The sequence below is a fragment of the Dendropsophus ebraccatus genome, chromosome 2, assembly GCF_027789765.1.
Source record: "Dendropsophus ebraccatus isolate aDenEbr1 chromosome 2, aDenEbr1.pat, whole genome shotgun sequence".
Classification (NCBI taxonomy): domain Eukaryota; kingdom Metazoa; phylum Chordata; class Amphibia; order Anura; family Hylidae; genus Dendropsophus; species Dendropsophus ebraccatus.
Genome location: NC_091455.1, coordinates 100,883,981 through 100,904,659, shown reverse-complemented (window position 1 = coordinate 100,904,659; position 20,679 = coordinate 100,883,981). Strand labels below are relative to the sequence as shown.

The window sequence follows — 20,679 nt, the reverse complement described above, 5'->3', positions numbered from 1 at the left end:
TGCCTGCTACCATCCCCATTGTCCCCTACAACTACATGTAGAGCTGCACACAATCTACCGTTATCCCGTCAGATAACTGTGGTGCTCTGGTGAGCTCCCTCTGCTGGCCTGAAGCTGCCATACCGTACTCTCTGTCCCTGCTGGGTATGTGACATGTGAATTCTTCTGGGAGAAAAAATTAATACAAGACACTGTTTATTTTCGGGGATAACAGAGATAACTGGGGAAGAAAAAGACACAGAAAGTGTAACACACCCAGTTCCTGGAGGAAGAGAGTCCAGTGCTGGAGGTCAAGGGCAGTGTCCAGTGACACTGAAGTGAGCTGAAGAGTGGTTTGACAAGGTCATCCAATAAAAGCAGGGCAACTCAGCCAAGCCCAAGCTTTTCTGTCCCATATGCTATGCACTCCACATACTTGCACTGGGCTGTGTTGCTCTCTTACTTCAGTGCTGCACACTGTTCCCTTGGGTTGTTGTAGTAACGGTGGTCTGGAGTGAACTGCCACCCACAGAAAGGGGAGATAACCCAAGGAATGTTCGTGTACTGTGCTGGTGCGGGGTGAGAAATCACAGAGTCTCTTTAGCATATACAAGGTGTACTTTACTTTGAGAATGCTTATGTACAGCAGGTCATACAGCTTTACCTTGACACAACACTTTACCTTGACCTCTTACCACCACATATTAAGTAATACCCCCACATACTGACTTACACCACCACATACCAACACCACCACATACTGACTAACACCACCACTGCTACTAATACCACCACATACTGACTAATACCACCACATACTGACTAACACCACCGCTGCTACTGAATAGCATCTACTGTACACAGATCACTATTACCTCATCCAGTCATATAGAGGTGGACGCAGCTCTACACAGGCTGTATACACCATATATATTACAGTGCAGTTATATCCGGTGACTCACAGGGGACGTCTTCTCTGATCAGAGTTCTTCCCTTATCATCTTCTTCTCCATCTGCCCAGGGCTATTATGAGAACTTCTCCGAGCCACGAATCCACAGAATCTGCCAGACAGACATATTAGGATCCTCACTCTGGCACCATCCTCATCTCTTTACAAACTGCACATCTGTATTGGCCCCTTTACACCCTCATTTTGTAGGTAGGCTGACTCTGTGACCCCCTTAGTAGATGCCCCCCTCTGTGTAGTCCCCCTATAGTAGATGACACCCTCTGCGCATCCTCGATAGTATGACCCTCCTCTCTGTAGCCCCTCCTTATAGATGGCCCCACTGAGTAGTCCACTGTAGAAGATGCCGGGGGTGTCCCATCCTATCCCCGGCAACGCCCGCATCAGTGAACTCCCTGTGCGCCTTGGGCCGTGACTTTCGGAACAGGGAGCGCACGTTAGAGACCCACCAGGCGCACAGGGAGTTCACTGATGCGCATGCTGGCGGGGATAGGATGGGACACCCTGGCAGCTGTGCATCAGCCAGGGCCCGCAAACAATGCTTGCAGTCACAAGAGTGATTAACGCGGGGAGGGGGCACAGTGTGGTGGCAAGGGGTCCTCGTGGGCCCCCCCTCGTGGAGGGCCGGGTCCCAGCGACGACCACTGCGACCCTGGTAGCGACTCCACTGCCTATGGCTGATAATGCATTATCGGCCGGAGGAAAACATAATACAGTGGCCCTTGTTTGACACGCAAAATAACGCCTATGTCAAACAACGGCCAATGTTTTACAATGTGTGAACATAGCCTTAGCCAGCAAAATGGCAGCTAAGGAGAAGGCATGCATCACTTCCCACTTTCTATGCTTCTTACAAATTTAACATAGTAGAAAGCTTCAACCTGCAATAATGAGTTATTAGACACCCAGTGCTGTTTTGGATAAAGGGATACAGTTAAAGGTTATAGTTCCTTTTACTTGGGCTAAATATTGGCAGGCAGGAAAATCTTTGGCCTGTGTAAAAGGGTTGAAGGTGTATAGCCACCCTTAGAAATCATGGAAATGCAGACAAATGGTTCCACAACCCCCAAAATAATGATTTTTTTATTCTGAATGACAGGTAAAACAAATGGAACATTTACAATGCTGGATATGCCATATTATAAGTTACTGTAGAGTGTAGCAATCAGCATGTGGTGTGTACTGTATAGTAAGTGAATAAGAATGAAAAAACAGCAGCAGTTTGTAGATACAGGAAGGAGCTGTAGATCCCCAAATGCAGGAACATAGTACAACAAACTAGAATAGAGACGCATGAAAGCAATAGGGAAAGGGCATGTGTTAAGTGTGGACCAATCAGGAAGTGAGAATCACAGAGCTGTGCAGGAGGGCAGTAACAGAAACTTTTCTATACAGCATTGTGAATGGCTGAGTGTAAGTGCAGGCACATTATAGCTCGGTGTGAATAGCTGAGTGTAAGTGCAGGCAAATTATAGCAGCAGTGTGTATAGCTGAGTTTAAGTGCAGGCACAATATAGCAGCAGTGTGTATAGCTGAGTGTGACTGCAGGCTCATTAAAGCAGCAGTGTATGTACCTGAGTGTGAGTGTAGGCACATTATAGCAACAGTGTATATACCTGAGTGTAAGTGCAGGCACAGTATAGCAGGAATGGAGAGGATAGGAAACACAAGGGATGACAGAGACTGCAGGAAGGAATGAGCAGGGTATAGGGTGAGCACAGTATAGCAGCACTCTCTGTCCACGGAGAGAGGGGTTACAGCTAAGAAGAGATTACCTCCACAGTCCTGTCCCCTGATGCAGGCCTCAGCCTGAAGTGGATCTGCCATGATTTGGAAGGTGAGGGAGACTTCCTGGGTCAGAGTACAGTGCTGTAGACCTTGCTATGCAGACCATGCCCCTCCCCCACTCCCCCTCCCACCCAGTACAGGGAGCAGTAGCAGATTATAATAGGTCCGTTTTGGGTGGTAGCCCGGGGCCCTGAGCTCTTGGGGGGCCCATGGCCACCCAAAAAGACTTATACTATTATTAGTATATTGTTTCCTGACTACAGTTCTGCCAGGATTTACAAAAAAACACTGCTTTTTTACCAGTTTGCTCAAATTAGGTCATCATGACATTATTTATACTGTACCATGAACACCGTGCTATTTAGAGTTGGGTGGGGGGCCCAGGCTTGGTGAACAGCCCAGGGCCTATGGTAAAGTTAATTCCCTCCTGACAGGGAGCTCTTAAACCAAGTTACAATTTTGAAAAACTGTGAGCTCTTCTTGCAAAACGCTCTCAATGCAAGTTACTCTTAAACCAAGGTATCACTGTACTGTGCTATTACCCAGAAATGTCATGACTTCCTGATCACTGGGCTTGATTTAGTCTGTAAAACTGATCACTGTCATGATGCAACCTATTTAACATAGAAGAAATGAATCCTTTATCAATGCTTATTTTAACAATGTTACATAGTTGCCCAATTCAGCGAAAACAGGTTCAGCTAAATATAGAAGCAGTAGGATAAGCAGAATCAGAAAGAGTGGAGATTTTTTTTCTTCCAAGCTGTAATAGCCTGAATATTTTCTTGATTGTGAATTTGTGAATCTCTCTTTCTCTGTGGTTTTACCCAATAGGCAAGAATGTTCTTATTGTGTATGCTCACCAGGAGCCAAAATCAATGAATGGTTCATTGAAGAATATTGCAGTCGATGTTCTGAGTAAGATGGGATGCTGTGTTACTGTCTCTGACCTATATGCCATGAAGTTCAATGCGGCAGCAACCAGAAATGACATCACAGGTAAGTGGTAGGTAATAAATAAAATCTCTGACACCATATGCAGATTTTGGAATGATTTCAAAAATGTAGTTTAAACCTCATGTCACCAGTTTCCTCAGCTAATAATAATAATATTTATCTGTATAGCGCCAACAGATTCCGCAGCCCTTACAGATTCCGCAGCTAAGTTGGATGGGTAGAGAAAAGAATGTGCAGGTTACACCCTCCTGTTGGGATAGTTTGTACCAAGGAATAAGTAAATATCGTGTAGAGTTATTATTTCCACTATGAGTGCATTACTGGTCCTAGCACTCAAGGATATATTATAAAAACACAGTACAATAGTAGGGTCTCAAGAGGTGGAATAAGTGTTAGGTAAGTCATGAATGGTACATTTTAATAAAAAAAAAATGAGTTAAAATATTGTATGTTTAATATATGATTATATATTATTTATTACTATTCTACTATGTTATATATTTATGTAAAATAGTATTTTAACTAATTTTTCATTCAACTTTACCATTCCTACTTTACCTACTATTGTACTGTGAGTTGGATCTGTACTGTTACATTTTTGACAGGTGTAAACTGATCACAGCAACCAATCACAGCTCAGCATTCAGCTCTGATGAAAGGAAAGGTGTGATTGGTTGCTGTAAGCAGTTTACGCCAGTCTAAATTTTACACCTTTTGATAAATCTCCCCCAAATGAGCCCAGTACAAAAGTCTGTACTTAGGGGAAGATTTATCAAAGGGTGTAAAATTTAGACTGGTGCAAACTGCCCACAGCAACCAATCACAGCTCCTCTTTGCTTTCACCAGAGCTGAAAGCTGAGCTGTGATTGGTTGCTGTGGGCAGTTTGCACCAGTTTAAATTTTACACCCTTTGAATAATCTCCCCCTTAGTGCGTCCTCTCACCACTCACTTTGATGTCATATAATAGAGAGGGCCACATAATGTAAGTCTATGATGCCAGCTCTCTGAGACACAGCAGGGAGCAGGAAGAGAGGTGCATGGCAGCTGGTTCTCCTGATTACTCAGAGTCTGAACATTCAGATAATAAAAATCTTTTTGTTTTCAGTGATAAATACACTTTATGGCTATGTTCACACTACGTAAGTCTCCGGACGTAGCGCGCTCCGTGAATAAGCGGCCGGAGATTTACGTAGTTTGCGTACAATGGAAAGTATACGATCTATGGCTGCACAGTTCACACTACGTAAGAACTTACGCCAGGATCGTACGCGGCGCCGTAAAAAATGAACCAGACCATTGTTTGAGGACGAAAATGTCGTAACTTACGTCCGTAGCGTAACATGCGGTCCCGTACGGAGTGGTGATTTCTTCATTTTTGCACTTTTCTTTGCCGATCCAAAAGGTTCTGTGGGGTGTCCAGGGCTAGCCGAAGATTTCCAAGTAAAAGACCGCTGTCAGATCGCTACGTAGGGCGCTCAGGAAGCGTAAGTAAACTACGGGCGTAAGTTCGCGGACCGTACGTAGCCGGCCGCAACTTACGTAAATCACCGGCCGTAGTTTAACACGTATATGTCCGTCCGGGAAACTATGTGGCTGGACAAAAACGTAGTGTGAACATAGCCTAAAGTGTACCTGTCATAACACCTGTTGCTCTATCAGCTTGTCTTCTGTTAATCTGAAAGTTCAGGTCTCGATTGTGTGCACTGTCAGGTTTTCTGCGGCCACTATTCATTGACTAGCGGCTGCAGAAAACTGACATGTCAGTTTCTTGCGGCGCCGCTAGGGATCCCGGCCAGAGTGTATACTATGTGTATACACTCCGGCTGGTGTTCCTTAGAAGGCAGCACTACCTCAGTTCTGTAGTAATTATTACTTAATTATTACAAAACTGTAATTGTAGTGTGTTGGTATCCAAACTTTCAGAATAATACAGGAACTCCCAACTGATCTGACAGCAGGCGTCATGACAGGAACACTTTAAGCTCAAAAACGTACAGCATATCCATTCATTATTGATCTCAACAGAATTGTGTAAATCCATTTATAGTCAAAACATTCATCAGCACAAAAGTTTGAACATAACTACAAAATTATGTTTATAGTTGGACACAACTACACTAGCTACTAGAAGAAAATAAACTCTTTATTGTTACCTAATTGTACCATGTCTTCAAAAATATTTAATTCTGCATATGATCACAAGTTTAAGGTGTTCTGCCATGCAGTATTTATAAATGGAAACCAGGACTCAGACGTGGACAAAACCTTAGTTATCTGAGTTCTCTCTGCATTGAAATACAATATTAGGACTATGATCCCACTTTGAGAATATATTGGGCAAAGGCAGGCTTCTCCTTAAATAGATCATGATCTTTATTAGAGGGCGTCTAAATATAAGAGATGGCCGCCTTTGCCTGATATGTTCTCAAAGTGGAAACATAGCCTAGAATTGGAATTTTGTAAGTTGCATTCCAGTTGATATTTGGGGGTTCTGTCATGTATATTTCTAATTACCAGGAGACCTATGTAATCCTCAGCATTTTAGCTATGGAATAGAAACAATGGAAGCTTTCAAGAAAGGATGCTTATGTGAGGATATCCTTAAGGAACAGAAAAAAATTAATGAAGCTGATCTTGTCATATTCCAGGTGATTAGAATTTTAACAAAATCTTAGTTTTTGTGCAGGATTGGCCATAAATGTCTGTTTGGTGGGCTTCTGATACTCTGCTCTCCTGCTGACCAGATGTTTGGTAGAGCAGATACTCTGTAGTGGCCATGTTGGGTTACTGCAGCTCAGCTCCTATTCGCTTCAATGGAAACTGAGCTGCAGTTACCCAGCAAAAACACTACAGAATGAATGTAGCCAACTGCTTCCATCAATGTAAAATTCCTGGAAATTCCCTAAGGGGGAAATACCCCCAAAAAACTGCAGCAGTTGGTTTTGGCATTTTTTCATGCCATTAGTGTGTAAATGTGTGTGTGTGAGTGTGTGTGTGGGGGGGTAATTACAATATTACAAGCCATGTGTTTTTTTTTTCATCATGTGATTCCAGAATTTCTATTGAGCTGGGGAGAAATAAAATGCCAGAAAAAGACAAATATGCATACATATTTTTTCTGATGTGTCCCCAACCCACTATCAGGGTATCTTAGCACTACGGAAAAGACAAACTGTCGATTCTTTAGGCGGCTTCTGCTTGAGAAGTCCCTTTGAAACAATGGGACAGGCAGAATTTTAGAGGAATCCACAGCGCAGATTCAGCTTGAAATTATTTGATTATTCTGTAGTGTGAACATGCCCTAACACCACTTCCCCACTATAACACACTGAATTTCCTTATGGTGGAGCTATTAAAGGATTATTTTATCTTCTCAAGCAGGGGTGACAAACTCAGGCCCTTCAGCTGTTGCAAAACTACAGTTCCCATCATGTCTGGACAGCTATTTTAGATTTGGTTGTCAGGTCACAATGGGAATTGTAGTTTTGTAACAGCTGGAGGGCCTGAGTTTGACACCAGTGTTCTAAAGCTAGGCTCACACACAGTAAAATAAAAGCTAAATGCCATAATTATTTTAGGTGAAAATAAATGGTGTGAACAGAGAAATCAGAGGTATTTTGAAAAGTAGGTAATAAAAAATAATTATGCTCACTAGTTGGATGATTGTAATTTAAGAAAAAGTCTAGCGTCCGACATTTTTTTCAAAAAGAGCCAAGGAGGAGGTGGCTGAACATAACAGGGTGTCAGCCCCACTCAGCCAGTCAGCGGCCGAGACAGGACCCCACTACAGCTGATGACTGGCTGAGCAGGGCTGACGCGTCACGAGTCCCCGCTCAGACAAGAAAGTGGCCGGGAGACCAAGAACCAGAGGGGAGGACAGCAAACCCCTGCGCTGGAGCCGGGGAGGTAGGTGCATGCAGTTATGTTCAGCCACCTCCTTTCGGCTCTATTAAAAAATGTCCGACGCCGGACTTCCCCTTTAATTACAGCTGTTAATCCATATGGTGTGTGCACTGCCAGCCAATTTTCAATTGGCTTTAAGGCCATGTTCACACAATGTATGAACATTGGTTGTTGTTTGACCCGGCCGGGTCAAACAACTGCCTATGTCTCAGATGTTCACCCGAACGATGATGCAGTATCAACCAGATGAACATCACTTTATGTTAATTGAAAAGCAGGCACATTCGGGTGCACCAATTTGCCATAGACCACAATGTAAAGCAAGGCAGGGAGCCGTACTTTACACTGTGAGCAAAAGGCATTTACCCACCCAGTTCTGAGCTGCTGCTTTGTGCTGAAGAAACAAAAAACTGTGTGTGAGCTTTTCTCTCTGTCTCCCCCCCCCCCTCCTCCGCAACTTTGTAATGCCAGAAGGAATAATCCCATTAAAGGGAATATGTCAGCACTGGAGCCCTACCTAAGGTGCTCACTGTGTGCCATAGCTAGCAGTCCCCTAGTGAGCATGGTGCCTTTTGGTAATTTGTCCGCACAGTGGATTATGCACAATCCTACTGTAATGAAGTGTCAAAGAGGAGTTATTTGTGCCACACTCTGGCACACCTTACCACTCCTTCCTCCTCCCTCCTCTTCATGGATAATCAATGCTGCCCAGCCTCCTGCTCGCTCAGCAGTCAACCATTGTCTCTCATTGCAGATCAGTCCTCTGTAGGCAGGTTATGTCTGAACCTAAATGTGTTGGATCTGGGGTCAAGGGGTAACTAACCTGTCTACAGACCTGCCAGCAGTTTATTCTTTGGTTCATATCCCCTAATTTAAAATAACAGCAATATTTGCCATTAAATGGCAGCCGTCCGCTCAATTTCAACAGGGGTTTGAACCAAATAATGAACTGCTTGCAGGTCTCTAGAAAAGAAAGTTACCCATATACCACAGCTCCAACACATTTGGGTTTAGAGATTTAACTACAGTAATGGCCAAAAGTTTTGAGAATGACACATTTATATTTTCCCATGAACTGCTGCCCTCTGGTTTTTATGTGTGTTTGTCAGATTTTTTTTATCACATACAGAAATATAATTCCAATCATATTTTGAGTAACAAAAGCTTTTATTGACAGTTAGAATGAGTTAATGTAGCAAGTCAATATTTGCAGTGTTGACCCTTCTTCTTCAGGACCTCTGCAATTCTCCCTGGCAATGCCCATTCTTGCGCAATCAATGCTTGCATTTTGTCAAAATTTGTTGGTTTTTGTTTGTCCACCCGTCTCTTGATGATTGACCACAAGTTCTCAATGGGATTAAGATCTGGGGAGTTTCCAGGCCATGGACCCAAAATCTCTATGTTTTGTTCCCTGAGCCATTTAGTTATCACCTTTGCTTTGTGGCAAGGTGCTCCATCATGCTGGAAAAGGCATTGTTGATTCTGGTACCATTCTTTATTCATGGCTGTGTTTTTAGGCAAGACTGTGAGAGAGCTGTTTCCTTTGGCTGAGAAGCAACCCCACAGATGAATGGTTTCAGGATGCTTTACAGTTGGCATGAGACAAGACTGGTGGTAGCGATCACCTCGTCTTCTCCGAATAAGCTGTTTGACAGATGTCCCAAACAATCGGAAAGGAGATTCATCAGAGAAAATGATATTACCCCAGTCCTCAGCAGTCCACTCCCTGTACCTTTTGCAGAATATCAGTCTGTCCCTGTTTTTTCTGGAGAGAAGTGGCTTCTTTGCTGCCCTCCTTGAGACCAGGCCTTGCTCCAAGAGTCTCCGCCTCACAGTGCGTGCAGATGCACTCACATCTGCCTGCTGCCATTCCTGAGCAAGCTCTGCACTGCTGGTAGCCCGATCCCACAGCTGAAACACTTTTAAAAGACGGTCCTGGTGCTTGCTGGTCTTTCTTGTGCGCCCTGGAGCCTTTTTAGCAACAATGGAACCTCTCTCCTTGAGTTCTTGATGATGCGATAGATTGTTGACTGAGGTGCAATCTTTCTAGCTGCGATATTCTTCCCTATTAGGCCATTTTTGTGCAGTGCAATGATGACTGCACGTTTTTCTTTAGAGATAACCATGGTTAACAAAAGAGAAACAATGATGCCAAGCACCAGTCTCCTTTTAATGTGTCCAGTGGTGTCATTCTTACTTAATCATGACAGATTGATCTCCAGCCCTGTCCTCATCAACACCCACACCTGTGTTAATGGAGCAATCACTGAAATGATCTTAGCTGGTCCTTTTAAGGTAGGGCTGCAATGATGTTGAAATGTGTTTTGGGGGATAAAGTTCATTTTCTAGGCAAATATTGACTTTGCAAGTAATTGCTGTTAAGCTGATCACTCTTTATAACATTCTGGAGTATATGCAAATTGCCATTTTAAAAACTGAAGCAGTAGACTTTGTAAAAATTTATATTTGTATCATTCTCAAAACCTCAGAGCCACATGCTCAGAGCCACATGCTGTAATAGGTCCGCTACCTGCTGCCACTGCACCCAATCCACCCCCACCCCTACTTCATCCAAGTGACATATCCCGCAGCCTCCCACTGACGGTCCCCTAGAGCTATGCGGCATCCCGACCCCACATACTCTTCCTAGAGCTTTATCAAGGTAATTTGGTGTCCTAGGAAGTTTTCCCTTTCTTTTATTCATGCAGCTTTCCTTATACCTCCCATCATCTAGTAAAAACAGCCCTAATGTCCCGACAGTTCAGCAACATATCTTCACAGGCTGCACCTGACGCATAGGGTTGTCTGATTGGTTACAAGGAACAAATCTGTCAAATAACAAATAACACCATACCACCATAACAAATAGCAGATATCACCATAGTGTAACTGAATAAAGGGTACTATTACACAAAGCGATTATTGGCTGTACTTTGCTGATTATTGGTAGGCCATTTCTTAAAAGGTCATGTTTTAAATCAACAATCAGTCGACATGCACAATGTTGGCTAATCGTTGATTTAAAACATGACCTAAAATCCCAAAAATGAAAGCGATGGTCTGCTGGCTGTCGCTCTGAGCAATAAGAGTGGCAGCAGCAGACTGCCGCTTTCCATAATGGGTCATGCGGACAATCTAAAGATCTTCTGGGCAGCCCCTCATGCAGTTTCTGCCCCACCACCATCTTCCAGCTTGATGTCTGTGCGTGAAATACACAGACAGCAAGCAGAGAACGAGGAGGTCGGACAAGTCGGTCCAAGCTTGCTCCTAAATATTGGGCTGTCTAATAAGGCCCTAAGATCAGTGACCGTATAGTGGTAGAAACCAGCGTTACACAGACTGTGTAATTCATTACAGTACAGTTACATCTAGGGACAGTTGTGTCTTCTCTGATTGAAGTCAGGACCGTATTTACCACTAGGCATCTGTGGTCCTGTGCCTAGAGCAGCACCTTGCAGGGGGGCAGCACCAGGGAGCAGGGGGAAGGAAACTTTTTTTTTTTTTTTAAGTCTTCGATCTCCCGTTCAGACTTGCCATTAAATCTGGTGTCTGGTGGTATTGTTCAGGTCTGGTATAGCGGTGTTATCCAGTCACAGTATGGCGGTATTGGTCAGGTCTGGTATGGTGGTGTTATCCAGCCACAGTATGGTGGTATTGGTCAGGTCTGAAATGGCAGTGTTATTGAGTCACAGTATGGTGGTATTGGTCAGCTCAGGTATGGCGGTGTTTTCCAGTCACAGAATGGTGGTATTGGTCAGGTCTGGTATGGTGGTGTTATCCAGCCACAGTATGGCGGTATTGATCAGGTCTGGTGTGGCGGTGTTAAATGTGACGCCTGGAGCTATAACCAATATGATCAACATGATGTTCAGAATCTAGAATATCATTATGCTAATTGCTTAGTGAGGATGGGGTGTCTTCAGGTTTAGTGCCTAGGGCAGTAGCAGCTCTTAATACAGCCCTGATTGGAGTTCTTCACTTTCTGTTTTCTTATACAATCCAAATATCATAATGACTTCTTTTAGAGTTTGTTGAACAAGCATTTTAGGCTCCTTCTTTTTCCAAGACCCTCCCAACCTTTACCCAACTCTCATTCCATACTGCCCCAAAGTCTATAATTTGTGCCCCTTTACAGTAATAGTGTAAACCGTAAGGGTATGTTCACACTGGGTAATTCAGGTGGAATCCGCGGAATCCCGCCTGTCTCAATGTGTCATAGCCCGTCTATGGGAGAACGCGCGCTCCTCCGCTGCGGCCACTCTCCGCTACAAGAAGTGACATGAATTACTCAGTGTGAACATAACCTAATAATGCTCCCTTCTGTCCTTCTTAAACAGAAGTCATGTCCCCTTTGTGACCCAATATAGTAGTGGTCCCACTTTGCTTCCCTTTGTGCACCAATATTCACCCCGCGACTTTTTAGATTTTAATCATGAGGTATACGTTTATATGAAACAGTTTTTTTTTATAAATAATCATGTATTTGTTGATTTTTGTTTTATCAAATAAATGTATATACTGATTGTAACATAGTTTGCATATTGATCTACACATCCATTTGGCCTTGAGGTCTAGGTGCTTTTTTGTATGACAAAAAGCAGCGTACCTGCAGGAGTTTTTCCCCTTATCCTGCTGCACCGCCAAATATGTATAGATTGGTATGATAGGTAACATGATCCTGTCGGAATAAAGAAATGATAGGTATGCTTTAAAGCGACTCTGTATCCACAATCTGTCCTCCCAAACCACTTGTACCTTTGGATAGCTGCTTTCAATCCAAGATCCGTCCTAGGGGTCTGTTCGGCAGGTGATGCAGTTATTGTCCTAAAAAACAACTTTTAAACTTGCAGCCCTGTGCCAAACGGCCGTGGTTTGAAGTATCTGTGCCCTAACTTTGCACCACCCCTCCGTCCCTCCTCCCCACCCTCTTCATCATTTTTCCTATTCCTTTGCAATGAAAACTACACAGGTGCCTTAACGATCCAGCCCATATGCCGTGCTGACACATGTGATGAATAGTAGAAAATCTGCCTGGAGCATTCCTAATGATGATGAGTGTTGGGAGGAGGGACAGAGAGGTTGTGCCAGCCTAATGCACACACACTCTAGGCCACAGCAGTTTGACACAGGGCTGCAAGTTTAAAAGTAGTTTTTTAGGACAATAACGGAATCACCTGCCAAACGGACCCCAGGACAGATCTTGGATTAAAAGCAGCTATCTGAAGGTACAAGCGGTTTGGGGGGGGGGGGGGTCAGATTGTGGGTACAGAGTCATTTTAAAAAACTGGATGTATAATTCCAGCCTAAAGGCTGCTATCTGACTTTAACCCCTTAAGCACAGAGCCAATTTCGATTTTTGCGTTTTCATTTTTTCCTCCTTGTGCATAAAAGGCCATAGCACTTGCATTTTTCCACCTAGAGACCCACATGAGCCCCTATTTTTTGCACCACTAATTGTACTTTGCAATGACAGACTGAATTTTTTCATAAAGTACACTGGAAAACCAGAAAAAATGTGTGGTGAAATGGAAAAAAAAAAAACGCATTTTGTTTATTTTGGGGGTATTTGTTTTTACAACGTTCGCCCTGGGGTAAAACAGACTTGTTATATATGTTCCTCAAGTCGTTACGATTAAAATTATATATAACATGTATAACCTTTCTTCTCTCTGATGGCCTGTAAAAAATTAAAACCATTGTTAACAAATATATGTTCCTTAACCCCTTAGTGACCGCCGCACGCATATTCACGGCGCCACTAATGGGCTTTATTCCGATGCGTACGCCTTTTAACGGCGGGCGCATCGGAATAAATTACCGCCCGGCGGTAGCTGCAGGACGGGGGATCAGCGGTCAGTGTGACCGCTGACACCCTCCTGTAACTGCCCGGAGCGGAGGATTCTCCGTTCTGAGCAGTTTAACCCGTTAAATGCCGCTGTCAAACCATGACAGCAGCATCTAACGGGTGCCGGTGTGTCCCGGTCGGCACCGCAGGTTACTTACGCGATCGCGATGTCCCGCTGCGCCATACAGTCCTCCGATGTCTCCATGGTGATCCCGGGGTCCTAATGAAGGTCCCCGGGGTCACCATGGAGATGCCTGATGCTGACAGGGGTGGCTGTGGCTATTGCCTGTCAGCATTATGCATGATACAATACATTGCAGTACATCAGGTACTGCAATGTATTGTATCAGTGATCAAAGTATTTTACACTAGTGTACAGTAATGTACACTAGTGTAAAAGTAAAAAAAAAAGTGTGCACCAAACACAACACAGCCCCCCCAATAATAAAGATGCATTACATTCCCCATACACAATAAAACGTAATCAAATAAAAAGTGACATAAAAGTGACATAAAAAGTGATCAAAAACACAAATCATATACATATTTGGTATCGTTACGTCCGTAACGATTAAATCTATAAAACTATATCAATAATTACACCTCACGACACATGCTGTAAAAAAAAAATAAAAAAAACAGTACCAGAATAGCTGTATTTTATCAATCTGCTTTAGAAAATACGTTATAAAAGAGATCAAAACGTCATATACATATAAAACTTGGTATCAATAGAAACTACAGATCTTCCCGCAAAAAATAAGCCCAAAACCAGCTCTGTTGCGCAAAAGATAAGAACGCTATGGACCTTGCAATGTGGCGACAGTTTTTGTGGGTTTTTGCTAGGAAGATAGTTTCTATTGCGCCAAAGCGGTAATAGTTAAAAAAAACCTACACAAATTTGGTATCACCGTAACCGTAGCGATCCAGAGAATATATGTATTATGTTATTAGTGACCGCCGATACGGATTTTTATGGCGATCACTAATGGGCTCTATTCTGCTACCATCAGCTCTTTATGGCGATGGCGCAGAATAGTGCAGCAGCGCCGGTAATGCCCGCAGCCCCCTCCTCTCAGCTACCGGAGGTAGCTGAGGGGTTGGGGTAGAATGTGGGGTCAGTCCCGGCGAGTCCCCTCACCGGCGATCGCCGTTATTATCAGTATAACGGCGGCCACCGGTAACGGGCATTGCCAGCGCAGCTGAACGCTTTCATCTCTTCTCACAGGGAATCCACAGTGAGAGGAGATGAAAACATGTCCCCCCCCCCGTCCCCAGAATTAACCCTAGTGACCTGGTCACTGACCCTCCCCTCACTGGGCGGCCATCTGATCCTAGATGGCCGCCGCCATCAATGTGAACAGACTCTGTTCACAGTGATGGACTCCTAAAAATCATCAAAGCTCCATTCTCTCCACCACCAGAGGTGGCAGAGAGCATGGGGCAATGATCGGGGACCACCCGGTGTGGTCCCAGTACAAGCGATCAGCGGTATATACTATATATACTATATACCGCTGATCGCTTGTTCCAAATGGTGCCGGCACTTTTTTACCCCTGTCACCAAAGTCAAAAGCCGCTCCGGATAAGCTGTAACCACCCCAGATTACCCGTAACCACCCCAGATTACCTGTAACCACCCCAGATTGCCGGTCACCCCCCCAGACAGCCCGTAACCATCGCAGACAGACGGTAACCACCACAGATTGCCTGTAACCATCGCAGACAGCCCGTCGCCACCCCAGATTGCCCGTCGCCACCCCAGATTGCCCGTTGCCACCCCAGATCACCAGTGAACACCACCAGATTGCACGTCACCACCCCAGATAGCCAGTAAACACCCCTAGATAGCCAGTAAACACTCCCAGATTGCCCGTACCCCCCATATAGCCAGTAAACACCCCCAGATTGCCCGTAACCACCCCAGATTGCCCATAACCTACCCAGATTGGCACAGACTGCTCGTAACCACCCCAGATTGCCCATAACCACACCACATTCCCTTTCGCAACCTCAGATAGCCAGTAAACACCCCGAGATTGTCCATTACCACCCCAGATAGCCAGTAAACACCCACATATTGCCTGTAACTAAAATGACACTCCTTCCCTTCTGAGCCCTGCTCTGTGCCCACACAGTGGTTTATGCCCACGTATGGAGTACCGTTCTACTCAGGAGAACCTGCGTTACATATATTGGGGTGAGTTTTCTCCCCTGTTCCTCGTGAAATTGAGAAATTTCAAACTAAACAAACATGTTATTGGAAAAATTAAATTTTTTCATTTTTACGGTTTAGTTTTGAATACTTTCCTCCAATACCTGTGGGGTCAAAATGGTCACCACACCCCAAGATGTATTCTTTGAGGGGTGTACTTTCCAAAATGGGGTGAGTTTTGGGGGGGGGGTTATTCTGCTGACACTACAGGGGCTCTGCAAACGAACCTGGCACTCAGAAACTTCTTCAGAAAAATGCTAATTGTCGCTCCTTCCCTTCTGAGCCCTGCTGTGTGCCCATACAGTGGTTTACACCCACATATGGGGTACCATTGTACTCAGGAGAACCTGCGTTACAAAATTTGGGGTGCATTTTCTCTCATGTTGCTTATGAAAATGAGATATTTTAATCTTAACAAATATATTATTGGAAAATTTCTATTTTCCATTTTTTTTTCGACATAATTGTGAATACTTTCCTTCAGCCCCTGTAGGGTTAAAATGCTCATTATACCCCTAGATGAATTCTTTAAGGTGTCTAGTTTCCAAAATGGGGTCACTTATGGTGGTTTACAATATACAAGCCTCCTAAATCAACTTAAAAAAAGAACTGGTTCCTAAAAAAAATCAGTTTTGGAAATTTCATGAAAATTTCATAATTTGCTGATACATTTCTAAGCCCCGTAACACCCTAAAAAAGTGAAATATGTTTATGAAATGAAGCCAGAATAAAGAGGACATATTCATAATGTGACTTACTAACTAATTTTTGTCATGTGACTTTTTTTTTTTAGAAGCAAAGAATTTCAAAGTTCGTAAAGTGCAAATTTTTCATGATATTTTGATGTTTTTCACAAAAAAACCCACAAGACAGTGACCAAATTTTGCCACTAACATAAAGTACCATATGCTACGAAAAAACTGTCTCAGAATCGCTAGCATACGTTAAAGCATCACTGAGCTATAAGCGCATAAAGTGAGACAGGTCAGATTTTGAAAAATTAGCCTGGTCATTAAGGCCTAAAATAGGCTTGGTCCCTAAGGGGTTAACCCCTTCGTGCTGCAGCTAGTTTGGGCCTTAATGACCAGGCTAATTTTTCAAAATCTGACCTGTCTCACTTTATGCTTTTATAGCTCAGTGATGCTTTAACGTATGCTAGCGATTCTGAGATTGTTTTTTCGTGACATATGGCACTTTATGTTAGTGGCAAAATTTGGTCACTACTTTGTGTGTTTTTTGTGAAAAACATCAAAATATCATGAAAAATTTAAAAAGTTTGCATTTTATGAACTTTGAAATTCTCTGCTTCTAAAAAAAGAAAGTCGTAGCACATAAATTAGTTACTAAGTCACATTACCAATATGTCTTCTTTATTCTGGCACAATTTGGTAAACATATTTTACTTTTTTAGGGTGTTATGGGGCTTAGAAATTTATCAGCAAATTATCACATTTTCGTGAAACTGATTTTTTTAGGGACCAGTTCTTTTTTTAAATGGATTTAGAAGTCTGGTATCCTGAAAACCCCCATAAGTGACCCCATTTTGGAAATTACAAACCTTAAAGAATTAATCTAGGGGTATAATGAGCATTTTAACCCTACAGGGGCTGGAGGAAAGTATTCACAATTAGGCAGTAAAAAAATGGAAAATTTAAATTTTCCAGTAATATATACGTTTAGATTAAAGTTTCTCATTTTCAAAAGGAATATGAGACAAAAAGCACCCCAAAATTTGTAATGCAGGTTCTCTTGAGTACAACGGTACCCCATATGTGGGCGTAAACCACTGTATGGGCACACAGCAGGGCTCAGAAGGAAGGGAGCGCCAATTAGCTTTTCCAATGCAGATTTTGCTGAAGAAGTTTCTGAGCGCCAGGTGCGTTTGCAGTGCCCCTGTAGTGTCAGCAGAGAGAAAACCCCCCATAAGTCACCCCATTTTGGAAAGTGCACCCCTCAAAGAATTCATCTTGGTGTGTGGTGACCATTTTGACCCCACAGGTATTACAGGAAAGTATTCAAAAGACAGTAAAAATGAAAAACTCGAATTCTTCCAATAATATGTTCGTTAGTTTGAAATTTCTCTATTTCACGAGGAACAAGAGGAAAAAAGTACCCCAAAATTTGTAACGCAGGTTCTCCTAAGTGAAAAGGTACCTCATATGTGGGCATAAACCACTGCATGGGCACACAGGAGGGCTCAGAAGGAAAGGAGCGCCAATTAGCTTTTTCAATGCAGATTTTGCTGAAGAAGTTTCCGAGCGCCAGGTGCGTTTGCAGAGCCCCTGTAGTGTCCGCAGAGTAAAATCTCCCAATAAGTCACCCCATTTTGGAAAGTGCACCCCTCAAAGAATTTATTTTGGGGTGTGGTGAGCATTTTGACCCCACAGGTATTTGAGGAAAGTATTCAAAAGTAGACAGTAAAAATGAAAAACTCGATTTTTTTCCAATAATATGTTCCTTTAGTTTGAAATTTCTCAATTTCACGAGGAACAGGAGAGAAATGTCACCCCAATATATGTAAAGCAGGTTCTCCTGAGTAGAACGGTACCCCATATGTGGGCATAAACCACTGCATGGGCACACAGCCGGGCTCAGAAGGGAAGGAGCGCCAATTAGCATTTTCAGTGCAGATTTTTCTGAAGAAGTTTCTGAGCGCCAGGTGCGTTTGCAGAGCCCCTGTAGTGTCAGCAGAATAGATTCCCCCCAAAAGTCACCCCATTTTGGAAAGTGCACCCCTCAAAGAATTCATCTTGGGGTGTGGTGACCATTTTTATCCCACAGGTATTAGAGGAAAGTATTCAAAATTGGCCAGTAAAAATGAAAAACTCGAATTTTTCCAATAATATGTTGGTTTAGTTTGAAATTTCTCAATTTGACGAGGAACAGGAGAGAAAATGTACCCCAAAATCTGTAACGCAGGTTCTCCTGAGTACAACGGTACCCCATATGTGGGCATAAACCACTGTATGGGCACACAGCAGGGCTCAGAAGGGAAGGAGCGCCAATTTACAGGAGCAAAACCGCAGCTAGTAATAGTTATTAGAATAGCGCAGTTACTAAAATAAAATAAAAAAAAATTAGATTACAGGTAATGTGGGGTGGTTACGGGCAACCAGGGGTGGTTATGGGCAACCTGAGGTGGTTACAGGTAATCTGGGGTGGTTACGGACAACATAGGGTGGTCACGGGCAACCTGCTGTGGTTACGGCAACCTGGGGTGGTTACAGGCAACGTGGGGTGGTTACGGGCAACGTGGGGTGGTTACGGGCAACGTGGGGTGGTCACGGGCAACCTGCTGTGGTTACGGCAACGTGGGGTGGTTACAGGCAACGTGGGCTGGTTACAGGCAACGTGGGGTGGTTACGGGCAACCTGCAGTGCTTACAGACAATCTGGGGTGGATACGGGCAACGTGGGGTGGTTACGGGCAACCTGCAGTGCTTACAGACAATCTGGGGTGGTTACGGGCAACGTGGGGTGGTTACGGGCAACCTGCAGTGCTTACAGACAATCTGGGGTGGATACGGGCAACGTGGGGTGGTTACAGGCAACCTGCAGTGCTTACTGACAATCTGGGGTGGTTACGGATAAACTGAAGTTCTTATAGGCAATCTGGGGTGGATACCTGTAATCTGGCATGGGCACCGCAATCTGGAGGGGGTCATTGGCAATTTGGGGTGGTCAGAGGCGCCGTGGCGTGGTCAGAGGCGACGTGTGGTGGTCAGAGGCGACGTGTGGTGGTCAGAGGCGACGTGTGGTAGTCAGAGGCGACGTGTGGTAGTCAGAGGCGACGTGCTGTGGTCAGAGGCGACGTGCTGTGGTCAGAGGCGACGTGCTGTGGTCAGAGGCGACGTGCGGTGGTCAGAGGCATCGTGGCGTGGTCAGAGGCAACGCGCGGTGGTTACGTGCAATCTGGGGGGGTTACATGTAATCTGGCATGATTACGGGGAACCTGGGGGGGTTATATGCAACCTGGAAGGGTTACAGACAATCTAGGATTGTTACTGATAAACTGAAGTGCTTATAGGTAATCTGGGGTGGGTACATGTAATTTGAGGTGGTTACGGGCAATCGGGAGGGGGTCACTGGCAATTTGCGGTGGTTACGGACAACGTGCGGTGGTTACGGGCAATCTGGGGAGGGGTTAGGGGTAATCTGGGAGTAAACTGCAATTATTACTATAATAAAAAGTGTGTTTTATTTTTTTGTATGTTTGTCACTTTTTGTACTTTACATATTCATTTTCACTGTATTACTATGATTACTGTGATATTTTCTATCTCAGTAATCATAGTTCAGTGACAGAGACCAAATTGGTCTCTGTCACTTTAAATTTTCAGAGTTGGCTGGTTGTGAAGCGCATGCGCACTTCATAACCAGCCAGGACGTCGAGGAGGAAGGAGCTCCAGGATCAGGTGAGTATATGGGGAAGGGGGGGTGACTGGGGTGACAGGGGGGGTGGGGGGGGACATCACTTTTTATCCCCTGTCACCAATCATTCATGGTGACAGGGGATAAAAAGTGCCAGGAGCACATGGTACAAGCGATCAGCGGTATATAGTATATACCGCTGATCGCTTGTACCGGGACCCAACAGGGGGGTCCCCGATGACTGCCCCATGCTCTCCGCTACCTTTTCCATCGCTGTGAACCGACATTAGTCGGTTCACAGCGATGGCGGCGGCCATCTTGGAAATGATGGCCGCCGGGGGAGGGGGGTTAGTGATCGCCCTACTAGGGGGGGCTGATCTGAGGTCTGGGGGACACTTATTTCATCTCCCCCCGCCGTAGATTCACGGCGGGGGGAGATGAAAGGCAGCGGCGGCACCGGTAATCCCCTTTACCGACGGCCGCCGCTATAACGTTAATAGCGGCGATCGTCGGTTAGGGGAAGGGGGCCGGGACGGACCCCACACACTGCCCCAACCCCTCAGCTACCTCCGGTAGCCGGGGGGATGGGGTGGGGGCCGTCCCGGCCCCGCAGCCTTATTCTCTGCCATCGCCGTAAAAAGCTGATGCCAGCA

General features: G+C 44.5%; 1 protein-coding gene across 1 annotated transcript in view; it reads left to right on the top strand.

The window, feature by feature from the left end:
* NQO2 (N-ribosyldihydronicotinamide:quinone dehydrogenase 2) overlaps positions 1 to 20,679 on the top strand; it is a 32,811-nt gene that overhangs the window by 5,581 nt on the left and 6,551 nt on the right. Inside the window, exons 2-3 of the mRNA XM_069959672.1 lie at positions 3,570 to 3,734; positions 6,211 to 6,341. Coding sequence (XP_069815773.1) covers positions 3,570 to 3,734; positions 6,211 to 6,341 — 296 coding nt within the window. The remainder of the gene's footprint in view (positions 1 to 3,569; positions 3,735 to 6,210; positions 6,342 to 20,679) is intronic.